This window comes from Halyomorpha halys, unplaced genomic scaffold, assembly GCF_000696795.3.
Source record: "Halyomorpha halys isolate HHAL.00 unplaced genomic scaffold, Hhal_1.1 Scaffold367.1, whole genome shotgun sequence".
NCBI classification, from domain to species: Eukaryota; Metazoa; Arthropoda; class Insecta; order Hemiptera; family Pentatomidae; genus Halyomorpha; species Halyomorpha halys.
This window is the reverse complement of record NW_027115775.1, coordinates 399165-411352: the sequence shown is the minus strand read 5'-3', so window position 1 is coordinate 411352 and position 12188 is coordinate 399165. Positions and strand designations below refer to the sequence as shown.

Here is a 12188-nt window from a genome sequence, read left to right as displayed (position 1 = left end):
ATATATTTAATGAAACAAATCTACTTTTGAAAAACTAAAATTTGTACACTAAATCTTGTTGGTATTGACTTGCCGAATTTTTTTTTTTTTTTTTGGATAGTTTAAAAGAAAAGAAAAATCAGTAAAAACTCACTTTTTCCCAATGCCGAAAAAATGACTCTAAGATTAAGTCTACAGCTTAAAAATGTAGTTTGATGGGAGAACCAATTACGGCGAATTCGTTTATAGGTATTTGAGTATACGAAAGCACACTTATCAACATGATTAGACTCACTTCATTTTGGAGGGTTTTGTCCACACTTTTCACCACTGTGCAGCGAGCGGGCCGATATCTTCTTCTCTGCTGTCTTCCTCCTTGTAAACATTTTACCCACAACGGGAGTCCCCATATTCACTCATATAATGGTGAAACAAACTTTTTTATTTATTATTTTGTTTCTCATATGTTGGTGGCATTATATTCATATAATAAGATTTGTTACTAAAGTAGTTTACTAGAAAAAAAAAAGAGTTTTTTTTTATATTTGTTTTATATATTTTTTAATGCTTTTATCCTGCATCTGGTCAATTTTGTTTTATAAAAATAAATCAAATATTTTTTTAAAAATTGTTGAGGTGAAAAAACTTCCAAGTAGAATATAACCTATTCTTTATTTTTCTTGTACAACGTTTCAAGACAATTATCCCACACTCATGCACCTTTACAATCCACATATTTGTCATATTTTTAATTTCCACATTGAAATCATGTCATCTATATAATCATAGTTTAAAATTGTTTTACACTTACATTATAATGTATAATCCACAAATATGTGGATCATGAAGCTGTAGAGTATAGGGATAATTAACTTATTTATATTAATGAACGTCCCGAAACGTCTTAAAAGAATAATAACCTATTCTATATATTTCTTTTAAAACGCTTCGGGACAATTATCCCATACTCTACAGCTTCACGATCCACATATTTGTGGATTATACATTATAATGTAAGTGTAAAGCAATTTTAAACTATGATTATATAGATGACATGATTTCAATGTGGAAATTGAAAATATGAGAAATATGTGGATTGTAAAGGTGCATGAGTATGGGATAATTGTCCCGAAACGTTTTAAAAGAAAAATAAAGAATAGGTTATATTCTATTTGTAAGTTTTTCACCTCAACAATTAAAAAAAAATTAAAATCAAATTTTTTTACATATTTAAAGATTTGAAATTCATCCAATAATACTGTGACAGATTGCATGGAAAACGCAGTATACCCAAAACAGGGAAACAATTATTGAATTCTGCACTATTGTGTTTTAATGTTTGCGCTGAAGGTAGGATAAGATAATTTTAAAAAATATATAAAATAGCAAAGGTAAGAAGGTGAATCATATTATTTATTTACTTTAAATTATTCTTTTTTATATTTTCAACTGGTAGTTTTTAGTTTCAATATTGTTTTCTATTTTTTAGAGATTTTTCAAAATTATTTTCAAAGTTTATATTTAATAAATGATATATTAAAAATTCTACTCTTATCATTTCTTAATCTTAATCATTCATTACAATTTGGGATAGGAAAGGCTTTGAACCACAACCCACCGTAATAACTATTAGATTTATACAGATCACAATCTAGGATGAGTTTTTTTTTACATTAAAAATTTATTTGTGCAATTCAAATTGGTCTGATTTTTATTTTATTATCTAAAACTGAAAGCAAAATGTCTAATGCATAAATATTTAAAGGGAATACTACCTAACAATGCACATACATTGTTTTTAATAAGTATAATTAATACTGATTAGATCTGATTATACGTTTAGTGATTCATTCCTTATTTACACTCTCAACTTCATAAGTCCATTTCAACGCGTCGTTATCATGTTTATTTTTTGGGGGGGAGGGGGGAGAGCATCTCACACAATTCAGGATTGTACAACGATCGCAATTCCCAGGTCGATGAAGCCTTCTCCAGTCCAAATACTCAAAGCAATATATATATTTTTTCGTTTAAACTAAGTCCCTTTCCTTTCATTCTTATCTCATTTGAAGAAAAACTCCACCACCAAAGTAATTAGACCACCCTATAAAATAAAGTTGAAGTAATATATGATTTAAAATATATATTTAGGCCGTTATTCAGTGTTCAGCTGCTTCCCTTCTGCTTTGCAAGGCAGTAAGTCTCGTAAGGTTTGGAAAGTGGTCTCTAAAACACGATGCCCTCGCTTTCTCCTGGCCCCTTTGTCCTAAAGATTCTCTTGTCATCTTCTATTATCCTCTTCATTCATTTCATTTTTTATTTTTATTTTTGAGTGTATAGCTCTTTGAATTATCCACTAATAACCAATAAAACATTTTTTTTCTTTTATTTTGATATTCATGAAGTTCTACAATTTCAGCTGTTTCTTTTTTATAGAATAATAATTGATTTACAATATACCTCTGAATAATATTTATTATTTACGAGAATGAGACAGGATGGTGTCCTGACCGATGATTTGGACGAAGGTTTATTCAGTGATTTCGTACAATAATTTACTAAAAAAACATAATAAAAAAAAAGTTTCTATCGCTTTCCATCCTCGCATAATTAATCATTAGCTCATCATAATTTTTGTTCAAGCATTTGTGTAGTAATCAAATTTTTTTTTAACAAAAATATATTATATATACATCTATGTATATTTATGTTATTCTAAATGATTGGTTATGTCGAGGTGGTTGTGTAAGATCTGACTCCAATTGATAATGTTCAGAAGGCCTCGAAAATGTGTGCTCACTTAGGTAAGGTTGTTGGTTTATTGATTAGGAGGAGAATAGATAGGATGAGACTTACGGGTGGGTACTATTCCTGTAGGTACGAAGAGGAATGCAAGCCCGGAGGGTTCCAGTCGCCAGGTCTTACGAAAGGATAAAAGGTGAAGGAAGGAGGATAGATCCAGAGAAGGCACAACAATAAAAGACAACAGACATTTCCAAAAATATAGTTCTATAATGTACTGTGCAAATTGTTATCCTCTGCCTCCTGAGGAAGTGTTTTACATGAATGCACAATGCACACTGCGGCCTTACAATTTTGGCCTAGTCTAGTCTCTGGGCGATTAAACACCATTGAAAGGTACTACGTCTAAACCTATTATTACTACGTGGAATTATTTCAAATGATACGTTTATATATATTGCAATGTCTTACATAGTAGTTACAGGTTACAATTAAGGTATTTACAATGAATGGTACAAATATTAATATACGGCGTTTGCTTGTCGCTAGTAGTCCCCAGTTAGCTGATAGGTTGCGTCATGCCGAGCCGTAGCGGTTTAGGCGGTTATGATAGTTATGACAGTCAAAACCAGGAGGTAGCAGTGTCGCTACAGTTATCTTATCTCATAGAACATTTGAAAAAAATCCTTAGTTGCGGGAATATCTTGATTTCTTAAGTCCGATGCATCTGTGAATCCTCTACATTACCTTTAATTAGAGGTTCATACAATATATAGTTGACAAAATAAGTAATTTCGGTTAGCACTGGTAAATAGCATTATTCTATTTTTTTTAATTTTTGTCATTGTTAGATTTTTTTTTCTTTTGAGAATTGGTAATCGATACGTTTAGGCTGTCATAGAAACGAATTCCATGTAATTTTGTTAAGAACAGTCACTTTACGGAGTTCTTAACACGGAGTGCAAAATTAAGCATTTTCCGTACATTTTATTTGTTTATTTTCATAAAAGCAAGAAATCAGCTGAGGCTCACAAAGAGATATGTGAAGTTTATGGTGTCAATTTTTAAATAGAACGCACATTTCCGAATTGGTTTAAAAATTTCATTCTGGAGATTCTCCACTTACACATGACCAACGCTCTGGTCAATACTGTGTAGTTGTGATGACAAAATGAAAGCGATAATTGATTCGAATTGGCATATAACTGAGCGAGAAAATGCATAACAATTGTATCTATCACACTCAACAATTGAAAATCATACAAGACTTGCAATTCTTACCCGGCAGGAGTGTCCAATTTTTCTGTCCCCTAAGAGGTGTCCCGAGAGCATTTATCTCATAGACGATTTGTAATATTTTTTAATATAATTACGTGATGATGGCAAAAATCTTTATGATTACTTTCAATGCAATTTGAAATTGTAGCCCTTACATCAGGGGCTGAAGAATCCAGATTTCGTAAAAGATCCAAGATCTTCTTGCCTCCTCTTATGATTAAAAATAAGAAACACAGGTGTGTGAAAATGCTCAAAAGAGAAAAAAAACACTTGAGTATTTTTATTCGTTCTCATTTCTCATACCTCATCAATTAAAAATGGAAAGTGCCACATTAAATAACAGCCTAATTTTTTTGCGTAGATAGAGATCTAATACCATTCGACTATCCATTTTACACTATATTGGTATATATTGACTATTTATATATTTTGTTATTAGTTATTTTTTTAAATATATTTATTGAAGTTTACAACTGTATATTACATTATACATTCAGTAAATTTTATCTCAGTTATAATGGAGTGATAAGGCGTATAATGAAACTACCCATTGGTAGCACTTTAATTATTAGTTACAATTTTAGGTTTTGGACAATTGTATCAATTGATACGCCATTGGTTTTTAATGAAATTTTAAGTGGTCAATTTAAGAAAAAATATCGTTGTGGTTTGCGATTATTGTAGTTTGAATAATTGCGGAAGACGCGTAGGCCTGTAGGATATCGATAGGTTGATCTCTGATTCCAGGGGAGGGGGGCGCGCGGAAAACAGTATGCTGATTTCTATGCTTGAGATTGGTACTGTTAGTGTGGTGTGCTGGTTTTCTTGTAATATAGGGACTCAACTAAATAAGTAAGACAGCTTTATAAAGTATTTTATAGATTGATAGACAGTAGTTTGATAGGACAAATATTGTGTTTGTTATTTTCTCAATTCTGAATAAATGTATATTTATTTAATGTTTACCCATTTTTAAAATTTATAATTTCAAATTCTTCGGTACGGAAATGATACGTGTTAATTACAATTATATAAGCCCATTGCTATTAGTACTTTGAGTTATTTAACGATAATATTATTTTTGTAGGCGATCTTAACTACTGAGCTGACCAACCGCCATCCAAGATGCGGCTGTCAACAGTGTTTGAGCTACTTCTGATTTTCTTGTTTCTTGCGTTTGCAGCCTCGAGAACGATACGTAAGTACTACATAGCCTTACAACTTATTCCCTTTTAATATATTTCGATTAAATATATATATTATTGTTATGTAAATGTGACATGAGAATAGGAGAGGTATAATATTTTTCAATGTTTCCTTATTTCACTGCCCCTAGAAATTAAAATGAGGGGCAGTTAATTTCATGGACATCAAATTGACAAATGTTTTTCTTCTTTTATATAGCAAAGAAAAGGGGAGGGGTTAAACACATCATAGAAAGTGGATATACACCTTCTATGAAAATTTATGTAAAGGATTTTTTTATGATATCATTAATGATTTTTTTATTTTTTCCCATAACATTAAGTTCCATTATAAAATATATCAATGAGTTTTAACACATAAAAAATATTTCAAAATAATGTATGATATTCATACTCATGTATATTAAGAATAAATTGAATGTTAAAGCCAGTATTTTATTCGTTTTGAAATGAACTGAAAAGAATAAGTACTTGATTCTGGAACACAAATTTACTTCAATAATAATACACAAAATATTGGTTTATCCTTCAATGTCATAAACTAAATGAAAACAAAAATGAACATAAGTTAATTGTAATCTGAAAGATGTAGAGATGATAGAAGGTAGCGGATTTGGATCTCATTAAACTATTGCATTACTGATGTTGAGAGGGAGATATTCCACAGAATTTGAATATCCATACATGGCAATCACTGGAATACTAGTAATGAAGATAACTAATAACACAGTATATTAATTTTATAATGGCATTATTTTACAATTTTTTTATTCTCTTTTCCCTAAAGAGAAGCCAAATTTGATTACAAGTTCTATTAAAATAGAACATGAACATTTTAATTAGTGCATGCCATGGATGAGAGTGAAATTTCCTAATTATAACTACTTTTATAGTTAGAACCTTCATATTTTCATTTAGGATTTAACTAACATTTTTATTTTAGATCCCAAAAAAGGAGTAAAAGGATCTGTCAAGCAGACACAAAACCGTTACTGCCAATGCTCTAACTTGATATGTAATTGCTGTAGAGACTTTTCCCTCCCAGTAGTTTCCATCAAAGGACCAGGTAATATTTTTTGTATGTTATTTAATATTTCATTTAGCATAGAGAAGAAACTACTAAATAAAATAACCTTGCTCTCTTCTCATGTGAAAAAAATTAAAAAACAAATTTTGAAAGCATTGTTTCTTGATTAAAAAGAATAAGCTGAGATCATTTGTTTATTATTATTATCTATTTTTTTCATTTACAATACTTTTATATGTTTTTATATTTTTTTAAATTAAAAATTATACAAATCAAATATATAAAAATTTCAGGTTGTGCTACGCTGGCTTATCTAAATGAAGATGCAATGAGGCTTACTATGACATTTGGAGACAAAGTTTTACGAAATATTACATTAGCAGGTAAATTAATAATAATTGACATTAAAAATAATTTTCATAAATTTATTTTAACCCATAATTTTTGTCCCACATGAAATCAATAAAGCTGTTTAAATTATTGAGTGATACAGTGATTAAATATTATCTTCATAGGATATAATGTATTTGCTTGACATCAATTCTTACACTGCAGTACTATATAGAATAATAATAACTTTAATTTAAAGAAAAATGAATTTTTCAGAATAAAACCAAGATAAAGAACCTCTGCAAGAAACAAATAAATATTTATAGAAAACATAAACAAGAATAGTACATATATATTTAGGGTTCTATCAACTTAAATGGCAATATTTTGTTTTTTCTCTTTTTCTGAGGTGCTTAGAAACTCATATCAAATACAATGTCACAGCTGAATTTCTTTCCTATTTGCTTCTAGATTACTTGACAACCTCAATTTTCTATCATGCTACTTTCATTCTGATTTCAGGTGTTGTTCGTTATAAACAATATAATTAGCTGAGTCAATAATCAATATATGTTTAACTCACTGTGTTTTAAATATAATAAAAAATAATGTCGCTAAAAGCATAAAAATCTTTAGTACAGTGGGAATAGCTTATTGCCAATAATTAAAACAAATCCAACCCAATACTATTACAATTTATAAATGATAGGAGACTAATGATTATAAAATATTTAGGAAAAAGGCCAAATCCAGTCTGTATGCCTCTTCCTGGAGGTGTTTCAAAATTCTGTGGAAGAGTTTATGGAATAACACGAGATGGTGAACATTTCAAAGCCTGCCTAGCACTTGAACTTCGCTCTCTTGAAGACCTAGAAGCAGCATTGCGAGTCTCTTGCTTCAGATTTGGACCAGAGGGCGTCAAGGTATATATTACTCCTATCATACTTTATTATCAATAAAATATGTTATTGTTTAAACTGTTAAGAATTTCAGAGACAAATATAAGATGTTATTTGTTAAAAATATGATGTAATATATCAACTCAATGCTCATTTGGGAAATCATTAGCACCGATATATATATTAGCTAATAGTTTAAAGGCTAGTCATATCCTGTCCTATTTCATCCTTATTATTAAATACCTCATATTTCAATTTGTAATACAACTTGAATAGATTTTTCATACATAACTAAAAAGACAAGAAACTGCTCACTATTGCCAACTACTTTTAAATTTAAATCTTGAATGCTCCAAACTTTAACTTCCCACAAAAGTCCTACAACACCTATTCTTCCATAACATCCATACCAAAACACAACGTCAAAGGCCTAATGCTGCTTCTCAATAATTCCCCAAGCCTTCTGAAAATGAAATGAGCATGTAACCTGCGTACCTGGGGTGCAAATACATAAATCTGGTTCCATTTGGGTTAAAAGAGTGTACAGTAATTCCCTTTAGAAAAATAAATTATGACAGTTAAATACATTCATTTAATTAAATATTACTCAGTTGTTAGTGAGTCTGGCATATAATTTGGTACATTTGACGTAACATCGACTACTATGCTTTTTCAAGCCAATAATTTACATTCTCCTAAAACTTATTTCCAGCAAGATTATAGTAATGATACCTCTTTTTCTAGAAATATAGTACTATGAATAGGAATTAATATCTATTTATTAACAAATTTATGCACATATTAATGACTAATCTTATTAAAATTATTTGAGGAAAAGAAAGACATTTTTTTTATTATTAAAAATGTTGGACCATTTGATTTATGTGATTTTTTTTCCCATAAACTTCTTATAAGAAGACATTTCTTAGGATAGGAGTTAAATTTATCATTGTTAATTGACAAATTTGTGTAGTATAGTATTCCTAGATGTTGAGTAATAGCTTCTTCTGTTCCACAGCTGGAACCTGGAAGGCCTGTTCCAGTAGTACCAACTGATGAAGACGAAGACGACGATGATGACGACTATGGCTTTAGTGATGATGACGATGACGATGACGATGATGACTTTGGATTAAGCGACGATGATGATGATGACGATGATGATGATGAAGATGAAACCGAAAATGATGTTGACTCCGGGGATGCTGACTACACTGCTTTCAGTGCACTAAGCGATGAATTTCTCGGAGGCTTCTTTGGTTCTTCAAGTAATAAAAAACCAGTTAAGCCCTTATCAAAACCATCAGCAATTCCTTCCATTTCTCAACCTCAATCCATCTCAAAAGATAAACCAACAAAAACTACTGTATCTAAAGTAACTATTTCCACAGCTAAACCTATAATTAAGAAAACAACAACTACTGCGACAACAACTACTAAAGCTCCCAAACGAGCAACAACTACAGCTAATATGGAAGTCACACAGACAAAAATATTGCTAGAAGAAATGACCTCGACCCAGAATTATGCTGAAACGTCTGTAAAAAATCATACTGACCATTCTCATACAGATGCACCCACAAATGAAAGCAGCACTCAAATGATTGGGTATACAGCAATACCAGCAGATGACGATGAAAAATATTCTGATGAGGAGAGTGATGAAGAAGAATACGGAAGTACTGAATCTAGTTCAGAAGAAAGTACAGAAACATATGAATCCATAGATTCTGAAAACAAAGATAACAACAGTATTGCAAGTAAAATACTAGATGATGAAGAAGAGGGTGAAGAGAGAACATTCCCGTCAAATAGAGGACACAATCTTACACCAGCAGAAACAGAGCAATTGTTTCCCGGACTTACAGCTCTTATACGTCCACCATCACATATTTCTTTTTCCTTTCCACCAGTAAGAAGTGCTAGAACTCACAGAAGGATGCGCTTACCTCCAATCCAAAACTAGTCTCAATTGAATACTCCTTTACGGACTGCCACTCTATTTATGGTGTAAATAATTTTTAAGTACAGATAGAAGATAATGTGTTCATTCATAAATTAAAATGTATTTATTAGATATTTAAATGCTTATATTACTATAATTTCTCTTATTGCTCAAGTTGTAGTCAGTATAAGTTAACATTTATAGAATAAATTGGAAAAAGTCACTTATCTATATATTTATGAATTTTATAATACAGTAAAAATACTGTAAAATGTAATGATTAAGTAATACAAAATTTGTTGTTATAAAACATAAGCATTTTTGTTCAAGGAGTATTTGTACTAGTTTTTTAATGATAGTGATATAAATTATATAAATGCTTAAAATTAAGATTCTTTATGTAGTTTATATCATCTAAGGCTCTTTGATGATGGCACTACTGTAGATATATTTATTATGCCAATTTAATATTTGAGAGCTGATGTCCATTATTATTAAATAACTACAATTAAAGATGTAAAAACAGTAAATACATGAAAATTTCATTTCATTATTTTTAATATGTATTACTACCTCTATAACTAAGTGAATAAAATGATTCCTTCTGCTTAATGTCATCTTCTCCAATAGCAAATGAGCTAATACTAACTAAAAATTATAATTAGAAAAAATAATCTTTTACAAAACAATGTTAAAAAAAAAAAATACTAAATACTCATTAGTTCAAATTTAGAAGAAAAATAATACAAAAATATTGGTGTAAAAAGAGCATTGCTGATAATAATTGATTGAATAAGTTATTCATAAATTTATTGAAATTAATAAGATAAAGCAGTTATAATACTAAGAGAAAGATGATTGAACAAGAAAATGCCAGCTTTAATTTAATTTTTTAATTTTAAAAACCTGTTTAAATTGGCTTTTACACACAACAGTCCAATTGTTGTATCTTATATTTGGCCATATAGTCTAATTGAAGAATATAGATACTAAGTATAAGTATAGCGGAGTATTAAATAAACTCCCGAAAAACAAATTTAAAAACAAAGGTGAAAGAATACATGGTTTTTCATTGCCTAAAACTGAAGTTTTGAAACTAAAAATAATTTACTTTATTATGACAAGAATTAGTGATATGTCATTTAAAAAAAACTAAGCCCAGGTGTTTTTTTTAATTTATATTTTATTTTATTTTGGGGACTCCATTCCACTACTCCATCTACAGCCATCAAGAGTGACTTAGAGGAATTGGGTCACTATGTTCGCCATATTTCTAATGTGGTACACCCCACGGAAAAATATCGACTTCCTCTATTTTTCATCGACTTAGAACCAGCTTCCAATAATGCAGACATTTTTAAAATTTCGAGGCTGGTATACTCTTGTGTACGTTTTGAGGAACCCCCACACAGGGCTGAAATTGTCCAGTGCAGTAAGTGTCAGAATCTTGGTCACACAAAAGCCTACTGCCACTATCAAGCCAGATGTGTTAAATGTGCTCGCTCACATCCTTCTGATATCTGTCAGAAGACTCGAGAGACTCCAGCTAAATGCGTACTCTGTGGGAAAGAAAGTCATCCTGCTAACTACAAAGGTTGCGAAATATACAAAAATATCCAACGCCAAAAAACCACAAATTCTGCATTAAAAGAGTTCAATCAAAACAAAGTGGTTCTAGGAGAAGAACTTGCTAGCCCATCAACGAGCGACATAGAACATCGTACCCCGGTCACTAATCACTTACAACAACCCATCAACTCCAGAAGACAGCCTTTTATTAAATACACAGAAGTAACTCGTCGAGTACAGGCGCCTCAAGCTTCCCATCCTCTCCCACAGACATCCCACCCTCAGCCTCAGTCCTCTGTTTCTCTTCCTCAGACTTCACTATATCAGTCTCTAAGCTCCTATCCACAGACTAAACCACCTACGAATGACTTTCCTTCCAAAAATGTGAAAATTCCTACACAGGTCAATCCTAAACTTCCTCCCCTATCCCAAACTTCCTCTTCGGTCAATCTTTTCCCCAAACCTCCAGTAACCGAGGAACCAATTTAACAATCCCAAAGAAGGGTTCAATCCCTACCTAGACCAACCTACACTGATGTCCATGATCAAACCTTTTATTCCCAAAACAGCCAAAATGCTCCAGAAATAACATCTATTCTTTCCTCCTTCCTTCGTGATCTTCAAGACACAATCAAGCCTCTTATCTCACTCCTAACTAGACTCCTTAATGAAATCGCGTTCAATTTAACTAGATGAACAAAAGCACCTTAAATATACTTTTATGGAATGCAAATGGACTACATAACCACCGAGACGAACTTGACATATTCCTCCATGAACATTTCATCGACATAGCACTACTTACTGAAACCCATTTCACAAACCATTCTTACTTCTACATACGCGACTACCTTACATATAGAACAGATCACCCTGACAACACATTCCACGCAGGTTCTTGTATCCTTATTCATAAATCTTTACCTCACTCCCTTATTTCTTCCACTCCATCTGATATTATTCAATCAACATCCGTCAGCTTATCCTCTCGCCCGTTTAACATTACACTTTCAGCTATATATTGTTCTCCAGGTATTTCCCTTTCCTATAGCCATCTTAACTCCTTATTCCGGTCCCTTGGTCCGCGATTTATTGCTGGAGGAGATTTCAACGCTAAAGATCAACAGTGGGGATGCAGAACGTTCAATACTCGTGGTAGGACTCTTTCCCGAGTCACAACATCCAATAGTTACTCCATCCTCTCTCCTAAAAAT

The 12188-nt window shown here is 31.4% G+C and overlaps 1 protein-coding gene across 1 annotated transcript in view; it reads left to right on the top strand.

The window, feature by feature from the left end:
* LOC106681828 (dentin sialophosphoprotein) overlaps positions 1–9965 on the top strand; it is a 20230-nt gene extending 10265 nt beyond the window's left edge. Inside the window, exons 2-6 of the mRNA XM_014422358.2 lie at positions 5087–5197; positions 6148–6270; positions 6525–6614; positions 7297–7484; positions 8479–9965. Coding sequence (XP_014277844.1) covers positions 5125–5197; positions 6148–6270; positions 6525–6614; positions 7297–7484; positions 8479–9426 — 1422 coding nt within the window. The 5' untranslated portion in view covers positions 5087–5124 and the 3' untranslated portion in view covers positions 9427–9965. The remainder of the gene's footprint in view (positions 1–5086; positions 5198–6147; positions 6271–6524; positions 6615–7296; positions 7485–8478) is intronic.
* The last annotated feature ends 2223 nt before the right edge of the window (positions 9966–12188 follow it).